The sequence below is a fragment of the Stegastes partitus genome, unplaced genomic scaffold, assembly GCF_000690725.1.
Source record: "Stegastes partitus isolate 25-593 unplaced genomic scaffold, Stegastes_partitus-1.0.2 Scaffold89, whole genome shotgun sequence".
Lineage (NCBI taxonomy): Eukaryota > Metazoa > Chordata > Actinopteri > Pomacentridae > Stegastes > Stegastes partitus.
The window spans coordinates 261,870-284,574 of NW_007577820.1; the positions used below are offsets into that span (position 1 = coordinate 261,870).

The 22,705-nt window shown below is 45.5% G+C and overlaps 2 protein-coding genes across 2 annotated transcripts in view; both read right to left on the reverse strand.

The window, feature by feature from the left end:
- The window catches only part of kiaa0586 (KIAA0586 ortholog), a 34,840-nt gene that overhangs the window by 8,726 nt on the left and 3,409 nt on the right, over window positions 1–22,705 (reverse strand). Inside the window, exons 5-8 of the mRNA XM_008277133.1 lie at window positions 22,422–22,506; window positions 22,230–22,344; window positions 20,594–20,708; window positions 89–245 (exon numbers count right to left, since the gene is read on the reverse strand). Coding sequence (XP_008275355.1) covers window positions 89–245; window positions 20,594–20,708; window positions 22,230–22,344; window positions 22,422–22,506 — 472 coding nt within the window. The remainder of the gene's footprint in view (window positions 1–88; window positions 246–20,593; window positions 20,709–22,229; window positions 22,345–22,421; window positions 22,507–22,705) is intronic.
- Window positions 12,304–14,454, reverse strand: irf2bpl (interferon regulatory factor 2 binding protein-like). Its single transcript, XM_008277102.1, has one exon. It carries the CDS (start codon window positions 14,365–14,367, stop codon window positions 12,304–12,306), a length of 2,064 nt encoding a protein of 687 aa, XP_008275324.1. The 5' UTR covers window positions 14,368–14,454.

Sequence of the window (22,705 nt, forward strand, 5' to 3'; positions counted from 1 at the left end):
GTTATGTTTGTTTTTTGTTTAAAATCGTTTCATCAATCAGTTGTAACACTACAGACACCTACTAGTGGCACTTTCATTGTCTACTTACCGTCAGCAGCATCTTCATCTCAGCCTTCAGACGTCCCATCTCCCTCAGCACCTCATTGGCTTTCCTCGCTGCCTCCTGGCTGTGATTGGCTGAAGACTGCAGGAGAATTCTGTCAGCCGTTGAAACGCTTGGAGCATGTTGGAGATACCGCTCGTCCCTGAATACAGAAAGAGCAGACGCTACAATTTACAGACGTCCCCTAAACACCTCACAGATACCAGTAGAAGCTGCTAGTTGTTTGTGCACAGAGAAGCGTCCAGTCTCCATCAGGTAAAGCAGCTCAGACAGATGTGAGTCTGTTTGAAAAGAAAAAGGGGCTATAATGTCAGATTAACCTTAAACCAGGTGATTTTATCCACATTGAAGGGCCACTCAGACATACCTGGAGCACCGCTGACCAACGAAAATGTTCAGTTGGGCAAGTTGGAGCCATAAAAGTCTGAACAACGCGAGATGAAGACGCCACACAGGAACACAAACCCCAAATAATAACTCGCTGTTAAACTACGTCTTCACACTACAACTGAATGATTTATCTCCAGAGGACTTGCTTTGTGTCTCCGTAATGTGGATCTGCAAACAGACGTGTGTCCTCGCAACATGAGTAACTCCGACACACACACTCAGACGGCAGGAAAAGCCCATTAGCGTCGGCCGTCTGGTGTTTACTGAGTGTGTCTACGGTCTGCTGCCTCTGGAGTCAATCAGAGGACACCACGCAGCGAGTGAGTTCGTCATGTTGTCGGGACATTAATGTGTTTACAGTCACATTCGAGCACGTCCCCATAAATCATTAAAATTACACACTTAATGAATGTAAGTCCGTGTAACGTCCTCTGAGGAGACATAGCATGGCGGTGCGTGTGTGTGTCTTTGTGTGTCTGTGTGTGTCTGTGTGTGATGGGTGGGGATAAAATGGCCGCCGCTATCGCCTGCTGCTCTGTCATTTAGCCGCTCAGAAGTGATCGCAAACAGCTGCTGCAGACATCATGCTGCTGCTGCTGCTGTTGCTAGGCAACGCCTCAGTGGTTTCCCATGGTGACAGCGAGCAGGTATGCTGATGGAGGACAGCGGCTTCCATTCACAGGGAGGAAGGAGACGAGGGGGGAGGAGGAGGTGAAACAGTTTCCTCTGTTTCCTGCTTCTGCTCGCCTTTTTCCTCCTCGCTGCTCCCTTCTTTTGTTTCCTCCTGCTTCATCCTCCTGCTCCTCCTCCTCCTCCTCCTCCTCTCCGTAGACCTTTACATGCGACCAATAATTCATGAGCGTTGTAGTAACGGCTGGAGATGAATATTAATGCAGCATTTGTGAGTGTGTGTGTTAACCTTTTCTTTCATTCTGTCCTTGTGGTTTCCCGTCATCCCTCCACTACGAGCTCAGAGTGGACCAATGTGTGCTACATGTCGACCCAAACGGGCTAAACGTGGACCCAGATGGGCTAAATGAGGACCCAGAGACACTGTGGGATCTGGATCCAGGCAGAAAACGTGACTTTAGAACAGCTTGATGCACTAATTGTGGACGAATTGGGCTAAATCAAGACACATTTGGAGTCTGTTGGGGTTGAATATGGACTAATGCAGGCCAAACCTGGATCCCCTGTGGTTAAATGGTAAACCCTTTGGTCTAAAAGTGACAAAATATGGGTTAAGTGTGGGTATATGTGGGCTAAATTGTCCTAAAAGTGGTTTAAATATGAACCTATGTGTGCTACATGTGGCCTAGAGGGGTTAAATCGACACCCATATGGAGTCTGTTGGGGTTAAAAGTGGACTCTTTGTGGGTATATGTAGGTTTTTATACACCTAAAAGTGGTTTAAATATGAACACATACTGTCTAGATGGACCCATGCAGGCCAGTGTGGGTCTATATGCGCTAGATGTGCTACAATTGGACTAAACATGTTTATTTTTGTGCAAAATGGACCAAAAAAAGACCCCAGTTGTGTAAATCAAGACCAACATTGACACCTTTGGGCTAAAAGTGGGCCCATGTGAGTTAAATATGCCCACTAAAGTGGTCTAAATGGGGATCCGTGTGGGCTCAAACAGGCTAAATGTGGACGTGTCAGACGGAACGGGTTAAATAAAGAGCCTGAAGCACACAGAGGCGCAGGTGAGATCTGCAGCATCACCTGCAGTCGACCAATCAGACGAGACAAAGACGCAGCGAGACGTCTGCAGAAGGAGGGAGTTTCTGCAAGGGGGGGAGGGGGTGAGTGGGGGAGGGAGGGGTGAGACACTCGAGGTGTGAGGGGGAGGGCGGGGGGGGAGGGGTGTGTAACAGGAGAGTGCTGACATCATCGTCTATAAATGGAGTCGGCGCTGTGAGACGATGAGGAAAGGGGGGGAGGGGTGGTGGGGTGAGGGCAGCCTCGACTCACAATAAGATCTGTTCAATTGATTATCGATCGCCCAGGTTGGAATTAGATCGTAACTGATGAGTTCAGGTCACATTTTTCGGCGTCATTTTTCAGCACATTCCTGAATAAACCAGGCTTACAATGGGGAAGCTGGTAACCGTGGCAACCGCAGCATCCTCCACGGCAACGGAGGAAGAAGAGGAGGAGGAGGAGGGGAGGAAACCGACTGCAGTGAGACAGACGAATCTGTGCCTCCAGTTTTACCCAGTTCGTTCCACATGTGCCCACGTTTGTCTACATTCAGCGAAACGTTTCTGTCGCACCAGAAACTGTCAAATAGGATCCAACAGAAACCAGACTTCATTCAACATTTAGCTAATTTTAGATGAGATTGTATTAAGGGGAAATTCTCTTTTTTTCCCTGTCAGGGCTCATTTTAGAAAACAAATTCCTCCCTCTGAAAATGCATCTACAGTACCAGTCTTCATTCAAAATAGTCCTAATTTTAACCTTGACATTATCGATCTCGTCTGGCTTCGAAGCATCGACAGCACCAGACTTCATTCAAAACATTACTAATTTTAGACCTGCTTTGTTCAGCCCTTGTATGTCACACACACACACCAGACGTCATTCAAAACTGAGCTACTTTTAGACTCGATTGTATTCAGGTGAAAGTCTCAATTATATTCTGTCAAGGCCCACTTTTCAGAACATAAATTCATGCTCCTTAATGTTCATCTATTGAACCAGACTTTATTTAAAATGTCCCCAAATTTAGCCTCGACTTCATTCAGTCGTTTGCTGCACAGACTTCTGTAAAACCAGAATTCATTCAGAATATTCAAAATGTAACCTTGGCATTATTCAGCCCTTGCTCAGATCCAAAGGCCTCTATAGCACTAGACGTCATTCAAAATATTCCCAAATATAGACATTAAAACGTTCCTGCAGCAGAAAACATCTCACTGAGTCTGTGAACAGACTTTTAATAAAACTAGAGCGTGACTGCTCCGTCTGTACGTCCAGGACAGTTGGAGACTTATCCTCTGCGTCCTCACAGGACCGAGTACATTTAAATTAATCTCTTTAATTTTGTTCCCAGTAAACCTAAAGTGTGTTATGCTACAGAAACAATGTTTGGATCTTTTCCCCCAGATTTGTAAACGAGGCGCAAAGGGAGAAGGATTATCTGAACAGCTCTCAGACGTTTGTGCCAAACATTTTTTTTTCTTTTTCTTTGCAGTAAAGCTGCTGCTTCTGAATGATTCCTCTCTTCTGTGTCTGTCCTGATTGGTCGCCACGTAAAAACATCCGACATCAGTTCGTCCTGATCTGGTGTCTGCATCCACTCGGGCTTATTGAAATGCTTCAACCTTTTCCGACTGTTTTGCTGAAGTTTATGGAGACGACACACGGATTAACAGAAAACGCTGCAGGTCTGAATGAGCTGCGTATGAACACACAGAGGGAGAGAGACTGCAGCGTGGAGTCTTTGTGTGTCTGCAGAGCTGCTTCACTGCAGCACAAACATCATGTTAAAGGCCTCAGAAAGCAGCAGACCCGAACTGAGCGCGTGCAGATTTCTATTAGAGCCCGACTGTTGGAGCTGCAGGCTGAGTCCCGTTATCTCCCGAAGCAGCTGCAGTAATACTCATTATTATGTAAACCAGCAGCAGCAGCAGCATCGTAGTACTGTAGTAGCAGTACTACTGTGAGAGCAGCAGCAGTACTCTGAAGACTGCTTTTAGTTTGGGATTCTTGCTGCATTGCAGATTTTTCTCTTTGAGCAACAACACACCTGGACTGTGTGTGGACAGTGATGGTTAAGGTGCCCTTGGCTCGGCGCTGCAGCTCGTTGTGTGCATGCTAATGTGCACAAACACAGCCACGTACCAGTGTGTGTGTGTCTGAGGACGCCTTAAAATTCTGCACAGGAAACCACCTGGAGTCCCCACAAAGAGTGTGTGTGTCGCTGTGTTCCTCGTGTTGTGGGGACACGATGTTCTGACCCGATTATCAGGTTTTTTAAGAAGCGGGAGTCGTCTGATACTCAAGGACGACATGAATCAGATTTTCTTTCTGGATGTCGACAGCAGCAGAGTAACACGGGGAGCGTTCTAATATCCCATAAAACTACAGCATGTCAGAAAACCATGTGGTACGTCCCCACAGACCCCCAGAGTGTCAAATGTAGTACGCAGCCAAACACACGTCCGGTTGGATTGTGCTGTTTGCAGCCCTTTTTGTTTTTCCAGCGATCGCCTGCATCCATACATCACAGCGTCTCATGATTCGAGAGCGCAGACACAGATTACAGCTCATTTACACGACACACTGTCAGAGTTTAAACACATTATTATGACAAAGCACGGTGCCAATAACAAGACCCACCCCCTCCTGCTTTTATTGCTTTTCAATAATGGTCAATTCAATATGGCTTTTTTCAAGATTTCACAAAAAAAGAACTTTTTCATGTCAGATTTCTACTAAGTAATGTCAATGAAATAAAAATATTAAATGTAATATAAATGAGTGCATATGCATTCTCCTCCTCCGGTCAGTATTCAGCAGATGAACCTTCAGGTCCATCATTGGTCCTGTTGGTCTCCATCAGCTTGGACATCTGGACAGTTTCAGACTCTGTCAGGTTCGTCAGGGATCATGAGTGAACAGAACTTCTCAGGTCCAGACACTAATTCTCAGCTGGAATGAGGCCTGGACTCTGACTGGGCCTCCAGAACTTCACCTTGTTGTCTTTAAACCATTTCTGTGGAGCTTTGGCTGTTTGCTTCGGCTCATTGTCTTGATGGAAAACAAATCTTCTCCAAGTCTCAGTTCTCCTGCAGACTGCATCAGGTTGTCCTCCAGGATTTCTCTACACTCTGCTGCATTCATTCACCCTCTATCTTTACAAGCCTGCAAGGCTGCTGCTGAGGAGATCCCCACATCGTGATGCTGCCACCACCGTGCTTCACCTCATGATGCTGCTACCATCGTGCTTCATGGTGGGGGTGGTGTGTTTCTAATGATGTGCAGTGTTTAAAAAAAAAAAAAAAGTTCCATTCTGGTCTCCTCAGACCAAAGAACCTTCTTCCAGGTGACTCCAGAGTCTCCACATGTCTTCTGGTGAACTCTAGTCTCCCATAAAGCTTTGATGGTGAAGAACAGACAACAGTTGTTGTAGGAACAGTCTCCAACATCTCAGCTGCTGAAGCTGGAAACTCCTTCAGAGGAGTCATAGGAGTCTTGGTGGCCTCCTTCACTAGTCTCCTTCTTGTACCTCCTTCAGAGGAGTCATAGGAGTCTTGGTGGCCTCCTTCACTAGTCTCCTTCTTGCTCGGTCACTCAGTCTTTGAGGACGTCCTGCTCTAGTCAGATCTGTTTATGTTCCATATTCCTTCCATTTCTTAAAGACGGATTTAACTGGACTCCAGAGATGTTCAGTAACTTGGAAACATTCTTGTATCGTCTCCTGACTGATGCCTTTTCACACCCTTTTCACTGAGTTGCTTGCTGTGTTCTTCAGTCTTCATGGTGTAGCTACAGTCGAGCTGTTGAATTAGTCACTTTATAGGAGGTGAATATAATCACTCATTTTACATTTTATAATTCTAATTAAAGGTTTTTGCTCCATCTAGCTCCTAACTGCTGTGGCTGCTCGGTCTTCGTCGCTCCTCAGCTCCGGTGAATGTCGGTGGGAAGGCTGGCACAGAAACCTCAGGTACACTCTGAGATTTACAGGCTGAATCAGCAACATGCGTTTAATTAAAACCTTCTTCTGGCCGCATTCCACCGAGCTTCATGAGATCCTGCTCGGCAGATTCTACGTAATCCTGCTCACAAACAAACAGCCTCTGCTCACGCTTGGCAGGAGGATTATTATATCTGACACTTCTGCATGTTGTTTTATTTATTTTGCCAAATAAAAGACAAAGATGTAGTTTTATGCAGAGAGACTGAACCAAACTGTTACACGCTGTTGGATCTGATGTCACTCCAGAAAGAGTGGCTACAGATACTGTAGATGGAAACGGAGGCATTAACCCTCTGATTGAAATGCATGTTACATGAACAGAGATCCCTAAACTAACACTATTCATCAGCCAGATATTGTAAAAACAGAAAGAAGGATCAAGTAGAGTTTCACAAATGTCATTCAGATTCCCTTTGCTGTCACACAGGAGGAAATTAAAGTTCCCACTTGAGACACTGCAGTCAGAGAATTTAGACTGTTTTGACTATAAAATTACTCAAACCGATAACTGGACTCTTAAAATAGTCAGAGATCGATTAAATAGTTGATGACTAATCGGTTATTCCTCACAGCTCTGTTCTGAGCAGGACTTTGACCTGTGGGAGGTTTTAAAGGTGTTTTTTCATCATATTCTGTCATTTTAGTCGATTATTCGATTTTGAAGGCGTTTCTCTTAAAAATGACTCAGATTAAATCGATCAGTTGATTAAAATGAGCCTGTGACGGACAGTTTTCATCGTCCTGCAACATTCTGGAGACGAAACTAATCAGCGGATTAAACACAGATGGAAAATAAATAGTGAGCTGTTGCTCTGAAGAGGCCAAAAATACAGATTTAATCGTCATCATCAAGCTAAAGATGACCACAAACAGACCACACACAGTCCAACAGAAGCCAACTGGGCCAAAACCAACGACTTTCCTGGTTGATTGTTTCACAGATTAATTGATTAGTTGTCAGAAAATGTCTTGGTTTGTCCGAAGATATTAATTTCACTGCCAGAGATGAGGAAAAAAAACCCAGAAAACATTCACACTGAAGAAGAGAATTTAGGCTGGTTTTTGTTTTAAATGGCTCCAAATAATTAATAAATGATCAAATACCTGCCGATTAATTCAGCAGCTGAGCAGGAATCCATTAATTGCTGCAGCTCAACTAAGTTTCCCTTTAATTCCAGTTTAACTTGTTTTAAATAAACTCATGAGTCAAAACAAATTCATTGAATCTCGTTGCAGAAAAAGAACAACTGCTTTTGTCCTCCTCCAGCCAGCACACATCGTATTCACCGAGCTGCTGCAGCTCGTCACTGAAGTTAAACACTCAAAACGAAAGACGTATTTCTGCACAGACTCTGAGCTCTCGTCCAAAAACCTCCACCAACAGAGTTTCAAAGTAAAGGCGAGTCCCAGCTGTGGAGTCAGAAAGAAAAGTCTCATTTCACTGAAAAGGTTCATACCAATGGAATTTATTACAACGGACTCAGCTCCAAGGCACGTTACAAGATCAAAGGTGTTCGTTTCATCTGTTTTTATCACTTTTATTTGTCACGACAGGAACAGAAACAGAAACAGGAACCGCCGAACCAAAACCGCCGATGCGAGACAGAAACACAAAGAAAGGCTGAAGAAAAAGGTTTTTATTGCAGTAAAACATTCAAATTAATAAAAAAAAACTCTCAATCATCAATTAAAAAATACAAAAAATCAAAAATGATTCTAAAAAAAAAAATCAAACAGCTTCTATAAAAAATAAAAAACGCATTGTTTGTTTTTTTTTGTTGTTGTTTTGTTTTTTAACGTACAGACACGACTTGATAACGTGACGATGGCGTTTGTTAGCGTCAGTCTCTGAAGCGTCTGTCTGCTGAAACACAACATCACTGTTCACCTCCGGCACCTCCACGACAAACACCAACACTCGGATTTCTGTTAGACGACTTGTTCTGAAACATCCACACGTAGAATATTTATATGTTTGACCTTCGTCCTCCAGCGAACCTGCAGCTGCTGAAAAACCTCATGGCTTCGTTGACGCCTCAGTGGAGAGAAAACCGGACGTCTCCATCGTATGTCGACGACTTCCTCTTGTGAATCGCTCCATGAAACGTTTGCAGAACTAAACATGTTTGAGGCTAAATGACGACGATGACACACAGCTCGCCTTCAAACCTGCTTTTAAAAACTTTCAACTGAACCAGACGTGATTGTTCACCGTCTATCCAGTCTCACAAATGTGTTGGTGCAAAATGCAATATTTTCACAATAAAAGCTGCAAAATAGTGAGATGCTTTTTTTCAGGGCTATTATTGTGAAGGAACTCGTCATCTCATAAAAAGAGCTTCGTGTTTGGTTCGACTTTAACACCAACCGTCATCTTCTGCTAAACCTGAACTCGTAGTTTTGTAGCGTAAAAACATAAAAGGAACCAAAAATGAACATAAACAGTGAACGAAAACGAAACTAAACAGGGACCAGAAACGACAACCGAACAGAAACAAACACACAGCGAACACAGACAATCGTTTAGAACAAATGATGAAATTAAACTGAGATCAAAAACAAACGGCGAAAGAAGACGAAACCAAAAGCGACCAAAAACGAAACATAAACAGCGAACGACAACGAAACCAAACAACGAATGACAACAAACGTTTACAGTGAATAAAAATGATCGGAAACAAAAGGAAGCGACGACCAAAAGAGAGAAACGATCGGAAACAAAAGCAAACGGCACGGTGACGGTGAACGGACGTAAACAGCGGTGATGAACGAAAGTAAACACTGACAAGGAGCCAAAGTACACAACAGCAACCGGAAGTAAACACACCCCCGAGTTCACAGCAAAGCAAACAGCGAACCAGAACTACGGTAAACAGTCGCGGCTGAAAATGAAAGTAAACTGAGTGAAAACGCCACAAAGCAACTGGACCACGTGGACCGAGTCTCCTCGAGTCAGACGGACGCTGCTCATCTGTCGGAGGCGAAAGAAACTCGAGCGGCTCGACGTGGAAACAAAAAAGAAGCTAAAAAAGTTGAGCGGCATTTTACAGCCGCTACAGTGAAACTAAACGTTCGTCATCTTCAGGTTTGAAATCTGACTTCGTCTTTAGTCGGCTGGAGAGAAAACTTTTCTTTTGTCCCCGATGAATGAAACTTTACAAACTTTTTGACTTTGATGAAGTGAAATCAGCTTTTATCTGCTCGTTCCATCTCATTAGTAGCCTTAATATTTTAGTATTTCCTAATTATTTCATTTTACAAATCGATCTTACAAGTTGTTATTCTGCCCCTCAATGCTTTTATATTTAGTTTACAAATGGATTTTGTCAGTTTTCATCCTGTTTATTTTTTAATCTTTGTTGTTGCCTTTCCTCTGATTTGAGCAGAACTTTGGTCGACTCGGTTTATTTATCTGCTGATTTTTATCCTTTTAGTCCACGTTTACGTCTCATTTTGTTCAACATTTGGGCTGAAACCGTTCGTTAATGTGACCACAGAATAAAATCAGCAAACGTTCTCGCATGGAAATAAAACAAGAGCTTGAAACCAGTGAGTTGAATTGATTAGCAGCTAAACTGTTTGTTTCAGCTCTAAAAACTCTCTGTGGACTCTGGAGGAGCTGCACAGCATCCTTCTGCTCCGTCAGCTCATTCAACATTTAGTGTTTTTTAAGGACTGACTCGTTTGTTTTCAGCAAAGACTGGTTTATTTGATTCAGAAAGCTGCTGCCAGGAGGAAAAAAAGTGAAATATTTATCATTATACCGAGATATTTTATGTTATTACGGCGTTGAAATGTCTCAGGTTGTAACTATAAACCGTTCATTTGTTACAGTGTGAAGAGTTTCCTGTTATAACGGTGATGATAACGAGAAGCTAAACGAGGAAACGGAGCAGAAAACTGATGAATGAAAGCGTCCGGCTCATTTACGTGAAGTGATGAAGTTCTCCTTCACGCTCGGCTCGAGTCTCCGCGAGGTTCTGCCGTTATTGATCGCAATTCTGTGATCAGCCCGCGACACAGAGGAGGATTTTAAGGAGTGACGAGTGTCTGCAGGCGGCGTCACGCCTCATCGATCAGCTGGAGCCGATTGATACGTCGTCCATGTGATCGATAACGGCAGCAACACGGCGTGAAGCAGAACTTCATCAACACACGTGGCTCACACAAAGTCTTGAATTGATCTGCATTATTATGATATTGATAATCAAGTTATCATATTTTAACAAGATCCATTAAAAAAAAGCTTCTCGTGTTGGAATAAAAGGAAAATATCTTTTCAGAACCAGAACCTTTCCACTTCTCTAACACGTCGTTGGTCCGTTTCGCTGTAATTCACAAACAGTTTCACGACGTTTGCTTAGTTTCGTGGCGCTTTGTTAGATTTTTAGTGAATTTACAGAAAATAAAGAGTTTGCTGGAAACTCTGAGGAGCAGTGATGTGAGTTTGTTTCCTGTGGATCACGTCTGTATTAAACCAAATCTCACAAGTCTTTGTTATTCTGCTGCACACAGAACTCTGTATCGCTCCCATTTTATGCTAATTTAATATTTTTTGAGTCCTGAGGAGCCCAGAGTGTGATTAGTGACACAAGATCAGATTTAAATGCTTTTCATGTGTTTTTTACTCAACAACTTTTTCCTGCTGCGTGTCGACGGCTTTGTCGTAAATAAAACTGTTTTGTTTTTTTACACAACAGATGAGTTAAATTCAAGAATTATGAATTGAATCTGATTTCACTATCAAGTCTGATGGAAATCCAGCAGGGACAAAAGAAACGGTGGGTATTTTATGAGATGACGTTTCCAGCTGTGTGTAACTCCCGATGACATAATTAATTAAATGAAATCGTAATCAGTGAATGGATCCAGATAAGCAGCAGAAAGCAGGTGGATGAATTCATTACCTAATTATCACATCAACCGTTTCAGCCATTTTTCATTTAAAGCCACCAAATGTAAAGATTTTTTGCTGGGCGTGATGATAAAAGTCTGATTCTTGGACTGGTGAACTGACAACAGCAGGGTGATGAATCCATTTTAAACCATCGGAGCCTTTTTTTTGTTCATAACTAAACGATCTGGTCGTGATTCTGCAGCAAATGGAGCCAAAGCTCTGCACCCCGGAAACAAAGAACAACATTTAGGGTGTCTTACGCCCCAAACAGTCCAATTAAAATATTTAAAAATGCAAAATATTTACTTGTTTTATGTCGAATTTGCTATTATTTCACATTAAGTTTCTGAAACATTTGATAAAACTGTATGCTTCATTGAAAACCAGCATTTTTTTCCTCATAAAAACGTCCTGATCGTCTTTTTATCTTCATGTTTGAGTCGATTCCAACATTCAGTCTAAACGACAGACTAAAACCGTCGTCGTGTTCAGAAACGACAGACGGGGATATCAGAGCCGATCCAGATGCTGCAGTACGACTCCAGTGTTCACTGTGGAGCAACTTCAGGAGAAATCTGGAACATTCTCCACCTTATCTGTAAACTATACGATAAAATTCATCATTCTGGTCGAATAGAAATGCAGGTGGTCAGTTTACAAATAAACAAGTATTGTGTAACACCGCCCTGCAAAAATAGTCAAAGGAAGAAACAGAACAATGGACTGAATCAGAACTATTGGACCTGGATTACATGACACTGATCAGTGATGCATGAACAGCATTTTACTGTCAGTGGAGCTGATTTAACTGATTAGTAAACGGCATTAATTATTGATCATTGTGTCGCCTTCAGGGAGCACAATCAGCCCAATCATCAATATTTAAAACTAAATCGAAACTGTTAAATAATTTGACAGAAAAACAGAAAATTCTGAACTTTCTGTGGCTGAAAAATGACCGAAACGATCAATAACCTGATCAGGTCGACTTGGTTTTACAGATTCTGTGAGTTTGATTTATAGAAAAGCATCCTCGGTGCTGACATGTTGCATGAAAGAAAAAGACTCTGTTAAAGTACCTCAGTGTGATCTGTGATCCAAACTAAAAGCAGACTGATTGATTGATTGATTGGGATCAATACTGTCCCTCCACTGACAGCCTGAGGCTCAGCAGCAGCACCAGCAGCTCCTCTTCCTCCTCACGGGTCTCTCTCCTTCTTTACCTTCACGTCTCCGGCCAGGATGGTGGCTATCTCCCCCTGCATGAAGGCCCAGGGCACGTTGGAGCCCACCAGCGGGCACTTCTCCCCGCTGGGGCAGTACACCTCTCCGGAGGCTCCCTGGGCCTTAATGCTCTCTCTGGAGCAGGGGAAGCAGAACTTGTGGCCGGGGACGGACGGACACTGCACGAAGTGGGTGTCCTCCAAGCGTTCGTGGCAGATCGTGCAGCACAGAGGCCCGCTGTTGGCCATCGGGGAGTCGGGCACGTTCTGGGCGTGCACCTGGTCCATGCCTCCCGAGGACTGCGACGGCGCCGGCAGCCCGAGGTCCCCGTTGCGGGACGAGAGGCGCCGCTGCCCGGACACGGACGCGGGGGACACCGGGCTGCTGCTGTTGTGTCTGGAGGAGGACGTGGTGGAGTGGACCGAGTCCCGGTCCTTGTTGGGCGAGTGCGCGTTCCCGAGCGTGTCAGCGACCGACATGAGCGCGGCCATCGGGGACTGTCCGTTCTGCGGGGGCGCGGCGGGCTCCGGGGGTGTGGCGCGGCCGGAGGGGAGGCCGGGGGGGAGCCCGGGGTGTCCCGGGCCCAGCGGGGGCGGCGGCCCGGCGAAGGAGCCCGCAGCCATGGACAGCTTCAGGGCTTCGGTCTGGCTGTTGATCCACTGCTGCCGCTGCTGCTCCTCCGTCAGCTTCAGCCCGCCGTCCGCCGAGTCCGGCTCCGGGGACGCCTTCCTCTTTCTCACCGCCGCCCTGGAGCCGCTGCTGCCGCTGCCCGACGCCAGAGCCCGGCCGGGCAGCACCAGGGAGGTGGGCAGCAGCGGGTAGCTGCCGTCGATGTAGGGCTGCGGCAGCATGTCTCCCCCCACGCCCTCCTTGAAGAAGCGCAGCGACTCCGGCAGTAAATCCCCGAGCAGCCGCCAGTCCCCGGAGCCGTGCTTCTTCTCGTACTCCAGGTACTTGAAGCCGGAGGACAGGCCCCGGCCGAAGTCCTTCATGCAGTCCTGGTACATCTGCTTGGCCACCCCGGAGGCGCTGGAGAACACGTTCCCGGAGCCGCTCGGATACTCGATGAAGATCTTCAGCTCGTAGTCCATCCCGGGCTTGGACACCGCGTCGAAGGCGAACACGCGGCCCACCAGCCCGTGGTCCTTCTTGAAGCGGACGTCGAACGGCGTGCAGCCGGACAGGGCGACCAGCGTGTCGCGCACCGCCTTCGGCTTGCTGGTCCACTCCTCCTGCCGGTTCCGGAGGCTCTCGCTCAGCTCGGCCAGAGCCTCCGCGTTGCGCTGCTTCTCCTTCAGCTCCCGCTCCTGGTCGGTGCTGGACACCGAGGCGGGCCGCTTCCCTCCGGGCTCCGCCAGCCCGACCTGCCCGCTCAGCACGCCGACCATGGAGCTCTGCGGCGGCGCTCTGCCGGCCATGTGCGGGCCCGGTCCGTTCAGCAGGGTCTGCGGCAGCAGGTTCGGCGGTACATTCATCTGGCCCGGAGCCGATACCAGCCCCCCGTGGCTCCGGCTCCGGGAGTTCGGGCTCTGCCGGTTGAGCTCCGGCGGTCCGTCGTCCTTAAAGCCGTTCGGTCCTCCGAGCCCGTTGGGCAGCCTGCTGCTGCTGCTGTGGCCGCTGTAGTCGAACCGAGCCCGGCTGTCCGCTCCCAGCGAGTACCGGTCCAGAGCGGGCTGCTGAGACTTCCCCGGTCCGTCCGCCGGGTGGTGGTGGTGGTTCAGCGGCCCCACCGGCTCCTTCCCGCTCAGCAGCACCGCCTGGCTCTTGGCCGCGGCGGGCTGCTGCTGCTGCTGCTGCTGCTGCTGCTGCTGCTGCTGCTGCGGTCCTCCCGCCGCGGACCGGCCCTCCTGGAAGCCGTGAGCCCGCTTCAGGTGTCGCGCCGTCTCGATGACGAACTCGATCCGGTCCGCGCCCTCGTAGTTGACGCAGCCCCGGCACACGGGCTCGGTGAAGTCCCAGATCATGGCCCAGGGCATCCGGGGCAGGTCGCACAGGTAGCATGACTGTCTGCGGGACGAGGAGACCTGCGGGGAGGACATCTCCCTGCCTGCCTCCTCCGCGGAGCCACCGGCTGCTGCTCGAAGTGGGAGAAGCGCCGAGAGGAGGTCCGGGCTGCGGCGGCTCCTCTCCGGCTGTCGGCTTATTGTTGCTGCGGAGGAGGCTGCTGCTTCCCTGCATGCATCACTCCCCCAGGAGCGGAGGAATGCGACCCCCCCTCCCCCTGCAGGAATGCCACCTGGTGGAGTAAGTGACGTCACCGCCCCTCCTCCAATGATGACACTTGTTGCCCCCCCTCGTGTCCCCCCTCCCCCTTCAGAGCTCCATTTACAGCTGCAGGTAGAAACACCTGAAATGTGGAGCCAATCAATCAATCAATCAATCAATCAATCAATCAATCAATCAATCAATCAATCAATCAGCTAGTGCTCCACCTCATAAACAGTGCAAAACAAAATGTTAAAATGGTGGAAAACTGATGTTAGAAAACTGCTAAAATGCCTGTAAAGTAATTCTATATTTTAGCAAATTTAAATAAATTATGTAACTTTATGGTCAAACAACCATTTATAAAGTACAGACTTGTGATGTGGACATTTTTAACAGTTTTAATAAATCTGTAAAATAAGAATAGTTTAAGAAATTACTGTATTTTTAACAGCATTAATTCTTAATAATAAATCTGAGTAAATCCAGTCAATAAATCCTGATGAGATAATTAAAGAATCTGATGAATAAAAGCAATAAAGACTTTGAAAGGAGTTTTTCTGTCTGGTTCATGTAAACACTGCAGAGCTTCATCAGTCTGAGTGTCTAAACTCTGACTGCAGCTCCGTCTCTGTGAGTATTTTCTGGTTTAAACTGAACATCTTCGGACTAAACGAGACGTTTGAGGAAATTCTGGTCCACGTTTTTTCACCGTTTTCTGGTGTAAAAAATAAAAATCTCAAAGAACTCCAGGTGTCACCGAGGAGCTGAGGAACTTAACGGATGATTTTTTTAAAAAGAAATAAATCAGTGAGAATTTCACAAATTTTCAAGGAAAGATGTTGAACATTCGACGCTGCCAGATCTAAATGTGAGAATTAAACTCTTTTTACATTAAATGACATCGTTTTGTGGTGTTTTATTCATTTCATTCCAAGTTCATCCATTAACTGAGCAAATAAATATTCGTCTCTTCGAGTTCAGACCATTAACGTGAACAAATCAGTTTCTCTACAACTAAACTGCATCACAGTTTAGTTTTAAGGGAAGCACGTTCCTCCTGTTTACGATATTTCACAAATACGTATCTGAGTCACCGTTTACAGCCAAATAATCAGACATGAGCTGTAATGAAACGGAGTAAAAGCTTCTGGCGTGTTGAGAAAAGGTCGTATTTCACCTGAATCTCTGGTATTTTCCTTCATGCAACAGAAAAAGCAGTGAAGTGAACATGGAGACGTGACTCCTGAGTGGAAGCTGATGCTGCTGATTCATTTTTCAGGAAGAAAATAAGCTTCTTGAAAAAGAGAATTCAGTTTATGGGACGGGGATTATCTGTGAGACGAGGCTGAACCTGGTTCGTGTTGTGATTTACAGCAGAACACGAGATGATGTTGAATCTGCAGCACAAGCTGTGTTTATGTTGAGCAGCAGCACCTTAAGGTGGACTGTTTAAGGCGGCTCGGCTGTTTGCTGCAGACTGTGTTGCTAGGCAGGTTTCCTCCCTCTCCCTCTCTCTCTCTGTCTCGGTGAGCCTCGATCGCTCCTCTTTGTGTCTCTCAGCTTGTTTTCGATTCTGATGCAACAACATGGAAACCTCAGAGCTCAGACCATTGCTTCGTTAGTCGACGCGCGGATCGATAATCTGCTCCGACGATCGACGCACGGTTTCAGAGGAGAACTCGTCCAGAGGATCGACATCAGAGGTTTGAATCAGGAAACGCAGCAGGATCCAGAATATCACAACATGCAGAGAAATAAGCATTGATTCTGCAGGAAAAGCACAAAGTCATGTGTTGGTTTACATCATGTTGAATGAACGAGACGAGAGGGCGTCTAGAACTGGTCCCCAAACTGTCACTGAGTTTAATTAAGAGACGATCAGTTGATCTGGTTCCTGCAGGTGTTCTGATCATTAATCCATCAGGTCGAAACTGATTGAACTGAATGTTGGGCTCCAAACAAAGACAAACTAAATGATTCCAAACAGTGACAAAAAGAGACGCTAGGAAATGAAAAGCAAAACCAAACAGCAAAAAAAGCACCTTTTACACACATAAACAGTTCATCACCAGATGTAAAACATCTGCACGCAAATTAAAAATGACCAGAAGAGACGCGAAACAAACAGATGCAGAACCAACATTGAGACTGAACAACAGCAAAGACACACAAGATGACTCAAAGCAAACACCAAGAGACGCAAAACAGCGACAAAATGCAAAAATTACCACGAAAAGATGTTAAATTACCCCCAAAAATGCAAAAATTACCAATAATGTATGTAAAATTAACAAAAAAGATGCAGAACTACCAAGAAAGATGCAAAAATGACCACAACAGATGCAAAATGACCAAAAAAAAGATGGTAAAATATCACAAAAAGATCCAAATTACCCTAAAAAAATGCAAAAATGACCAATAACAGATGCAAAATTAACAGAAGACACAGAATAATCAAGAAAGTTGTAAAAATCAAACATCAATATGCAAAATCACCACTAATAGATGCAAAATTACAATAAAAGATGCTATAATTGTCACAAAAAGATGCAAAATCACCTCAAAGTCTCAAAATCAAAACTAAAAGATGCAAAATCACCCACCCAAAATACAAAAATGACTAATAATAGATGCAAAATTACCAAAAAGACATCGAATTACCAAGAAAGATGCAAAAATGACAACAACAAATACAAAATCACCAAAGAAAAAGCCAAAATCACCACTAATAGATGAAAAATTACCAAAAAAGATGCTAAAATATCACAAAAAGATCCAAATTACCCTCAAAAAATGCAAAAATGACCAATAGTAGATGCAAAATTAACAAAAAATATGCAGAATTAACAAAAAATATGCAAAAATGACCACAACAGAAGCAAAATAAACACAAAAAAAGCTAAAATCTCCTCTAATAGATGAAAAATTACCAAAAAAGATAATAAAACCATCACACAATGATGCAAAAAGCACCACAAAGACTCGGAATCACCACAAAACGATGTGAAATCACAGGTTGATGTCGTCCTATGAATGTGTGCGGCTGCTCTGCTCAGCGTGTTCTCATCATGTCAGTGAAAATAACCAGGTTACAGAGATCTGATCTGCTGGTTTATGATTCAGACTGATTAGGTGGAACCTCTCAGAGCTCTGAGGAACGTTTAGTTCATCTACAGAGAACACGATGATCGGCTGGTTGAAGAGAAGCTCCGAGTTCGGCCCATTAATGTCTAATGTTAATGGCTTCGGTTGAATTCAGCCTCAGATTATGAGACATGAATACAGCAACGACCAGTTTACTGCTTCTGAAACATGACTTCATCCTGTTTGCATGTGTTTAGATGTCTGCATTTAGACAACACTTGCAGCTTGAAATAAAAGCCAGAGTGTTTCGCTTCAGTCTGCTGCTAACAGACGAACAGACACTGAATGAGAGACTTTAACGCAGAGGCGTGATTCTGAAATCTGTGTTCAGCAGAAACAGAAAACATGATGTTCAAAGAGGTGAAGCTGCAGGAAAAGACAGGAACCAGGAGAGAAAACAACCCACTGACGTCTTCCGTGAATCCAGGTTTCCAGACGTTACGGGGCTAACTGGCTGACTGTGGCCCCGCGCCATCCTGATGCATTCTGGGTAAAATATGATGTTACCAACCGGCCGCCACCAAACCTCCAGGCGAAGGTTTAATGTCGGCTGTTTGGCTCTGCGCCACACACACACACACACACACACACACACACACACACGGCGTGCCTCGGATGGATACCGCCTGCGTTGCCGTGGAAACGCGCCCGGCGACCGCGCTGCGAGGAGGAGGAGGAGGAGGGGGCTGAATACACGACGAGCTGCAGAGTCTCTCTATGAATGATTATGCAAATGAAGGCCGCTGCAGCGTTCAGACGCTCTGAGGCTCCACATGCTGATACAGTCGAACGTGGATCCAACAACCACAACACAACGATTCACACGAACACGACACGGACGGACGCTTCGTGTTTCTGTAAAACATCCATATGAGCGACACAGTCTGATGGATGAAGGTTACAAAGAGCAGAGCCGTGATTCACCCGACTGCAGCAGCATCTTATTGCCTACAGCCGGACACACTGATACAGAAGTTTGTCCTGTTGTCTTATCGTCACAGTAACATGATGCTGCAGCTGAGGTACAACGTTTGCTAGAACCAGAGCATGAAAATGATTCGTCCAGTTAACGTTCCAAGAGAAGTTCAGGACAAATTACCAGCTTATGAAAGTATTGTTTCCGAAGCAAACTCCAACAACTTTCGATTAAAAATGTGTTTTCACAGAATGCCGGAAGATTATTGTAAATGGCAGAGCTATAGTTCCCAGTGTGACCTGATGGTGGCAGTATTTTATTGCCTACAGCCGGACACGCTGATACAGAAGTTTGTCCGCTTGTCTTATCGTCACAGTAACATGATGATGAGGAGTTCATTCATTAGATCATTTAACGGCAGAACCAGAGGGGGACAATGAAACAATCCGTCCACCTAGCGTCCCAGGAGAAGATCAGACTTTCCGGGACAAATTTTAATCTTGTGAAATGAATATTATATACACAAACTGCACCAGCTTCTTATTAAAAGTGTGTTTTTACGGTAATAATACTTCATTATATTTGTGCTTGTATGTATAATAATTTGTACAAACAAACAGTAAATTGAAAACAAAAGAGGACCCAAAATTGATCCCTGAGGAACTCCAAACCTCCTTTTCTCTAATTTGTTACAAGATCTGACCAACTCTCCCAGAAAACCTGAAGCTGCTGAAAATGAAAGAGGAGCCACGACGTCCAGAAGATGTTAGAGGCTCTAGAAAACTGTCCAGAATCAGAACGGATTCAACAAACATGTGACTAAGATCAGTGATTAGTGTCTCACTGACGTGGATTCGTTGGATGCTGCTCAGTGAAACATATCAGTCTGACCTGAATCATAATCATCAGGGAGATTAAAAAACACAGTTTCTGATAAATTAGGTGAGATTTCTGAAACTTGTTGATGCTCTCACAAGTTTCAGCTGCATGTTTGTATGATGTGACTTCACATGTCCGATGGCGGCGCTGCAGTGTTTGTATTTGAGGCTTAAAGATGGAAAACCAAAGACGCAACATGTTCTCGTTGTTGATGGCAGTTCTGGGTTCGTTTCTGCTGGTGACTTCTTTTAAAAACCCAGTTGTGGGAACACATTAAGAATCCACCAGCTCCTGGGTTCGATACGCAGCATTTTCCAGCCATCAGCATTTCTTTTAATCCGCTAAAATAAATACATCTTAATATGTGCTGGTGTAACTCTGATGCCACAGCAGGATCTGATTAACTACCAGTAACAGTCAACAAAGACGCCTCAACAGTCTTCAAGTTTGTGTTTTTCTGAATTTCATTTTTATTGCCGGTTAGTTCCAAAAAGCTGCTGCTGAGCTCCTCTTCTGACCAGATCCCTTATAATCAGTGACCTTAAAGAACCATGTCAGCCCACTGCTGGTACACACGACTGTGAGCAGGAGAACTGAACAAATCAGCTCCTTTTTTGGATATTTTAATTTGTTGCTGCTTAAAATTCTGATTCAGAGCTCTCCAGGTGAGTCCTACATGTCAGAGCAAAACTAGCAATTATTAAACTAACATTACGGTGACCACAGGAGCCCGACGTGCCGTTTTAACTGAAGCTGCTTTGTGATGCTGCAGAGACGCTGCGGTCAACAAATCACATCCTGCAGCTCGTCTGGTGCAGACTGCAGCAGAACCCCACCGTCGTCTGTGTGTTCGTTTCAGCGGCAAAGAGATGCAAAAGAAACGAGCACTAAAACCCTGACTCATGTGTGCGATATCTGTCAGAACCATCTCAGAGTGATGTCTCTGCAGACGGTCGGTGTTTCAGTTGTTCCTGCTGCAGCTCCTGATCCGGCCACGCTGACCTCAGTCTGCAGGACTCGGTCTCTGTTTAACAAAACTGTCACGATCGGACCCACAGAAACACCCTCCCCCCCACCCCCCCGCCCACCACCGCATCCTCCCCCTCCTCCCCCTTCACCTGGTTTGCTCTGGCCATCGGTCACGGCGGCACGTTTCCATGGCAACTGGCACGGTTTCCACGGCAGCAGTGGCGGCAGAAGAGGCTGCGGTTGCCGAGGAGCTCCGGCCGTTTGCTGGAGGAGAGAAGAAGGAAACAAAGCCGGCAACACACATCATACATCATGTACTACTGTCAGACACACGTGTACTACATATAATACTACATATAATACTGCATATAATACTACATATAATACTACATATAACACTGCATATAAAACTACATATAATACTGCAAGTAATACTGCAGAGCAGCAGCATCAGTGTTTAAATCACGGGTTTGTTTGTGATCTCATTTCTCTGTCGGAAACAACTTCGGATCAACGTCTGTTTCGAACGTGCTGGAACAATAACGGTGAATCAAACGTACGTCTGCAGCGTATTCTAGGATGACGCAGTGATTTTCAGGACATTTCATCATTTCTCTGATTTTCCAGGCCTTGAAAACTGGTCTGAAACCCTCCAGGATTTTCAAGCAGCTCTCACAAACATGCTAAAGAACATGTTTTAGGTTTTCGGTGACACTGATGCTGATATTTTATTCAGCGCCGTCGTCGTCTGTCATAACCTGAAACTACACACATGTGATGTACACACACACACGCACACACACACGTGATGTACACACACACACATACATACACACACACACACACACACACACACACACACACACACACACACACACATACACACTCAGCTACAGAGCATCAGCGCTGAATTCAGGATTGAAACTATAAATAGGTGCGGTGCTACAAACACCCTGGTTACCATGACAACCCCGTCTCCATCCCCTGCAGGAAGAGGCATCCACACACACACACACACACACACACACACACACACACACACAGATGTGTTCTGCTGCATCACGTTGCCACGGTAACGGCACATACTCCAGCAGCATCACCGTCGGAGGGGCGACGTCGCCACCTGCTGGCCACTTGGCTCAGTTTGATTCTGTTTAACATCACGACGTGAACGTTTATCATCCTTTTACTAACAACTGTTTCAGCAGCTGCACACTCTCGCAATCCAAATTTGAAACATTTTAGGCCCTCAAGAGAAACGATTTCATTTTTTCTTCCATTTCCAGAAGTAACAACAGAGACGATGGTTTGATCAAACACGATATGATGATGAAGACTGTTTGGATACCAGACGAATAATAACCACGTGTTAAATGAACTGTGCTCCACCTGCATTACATGAAATAAAGACTTTTAAAAACCAGATTAAATGTAAACGAATCTCTTTGTCGAACTACTACAAGTCAAAGAACAGCAAAAGTTTTCTATAAACTGTTAGAATTATATAACTGGTATATTTGGTATGTTTTCAATGAGACGCGTCGATTTGGCTCAAACGTTTCTCATTTTCTTCACCGATCTGAAAATTATACGATTAGTTCAAAGATCATCGGAGAGGAAAAACTGTAAATGACTTTGTCTGTTTTCTGGTTGTGATAAATGTTCAGATTGTTTAAAACAAGAATGACTTTCTATAACGGGTTAAAGCTGCTCTGACGTGTCCCCCTGGTGGCCCCCGGGCCTAAGGTTGACCAACACAAGGTGCTCTCATGTGTGTGTGTTTACCTGCAGCATCCAGGTGTGTGACCTGCAGGTGGGCGGGCCGACCTGAGGCTGTGAGGTCAGAGGCCGGGGGGGCGTGGCCTGTCACTATCCTGAGGGCAGACTCCAGCAGCTGACTCTGATTGGAGGAGAGGAGAGCCAATGAGGAGCCAGACAGCAGAGAGAGGAAGCACCTGGACAGGTGAGTGTGTTTACCTGCAGCTGCAGCTGTTGGTTCTGCAGCGTCTCCAGCTGCAGCAGCGTCTGCTGGTTCAGGCTCCGACCCCTTCCCTCGCCGTCCCTGACGACAGAGCAGACAGTGATGTCACAGTGATGTCACAGTGATGTCACAGTGATGTCACAGGGGGGGTGGGGGTTCTGTAAGGAGTGACCTTGTGAGAGGAAGTTCTGAGCTGTGCTGCCCCCGCAAGCAGAACACAGGAACTACATGACGGTTATAGTTTCAGTTATGACACGTTTCACTCATAGACTGTATAAAA

What these genes read in the sequence shown, in the direction of transcription:
- irf2bpl (XM_008277102.1), bottom strand. Translation starts at nt 14,367, where the DNA reads ATGTCCTCCCCGCAGGTCTCCTCGTCCCGCAGACAGTCATGCTACCTG.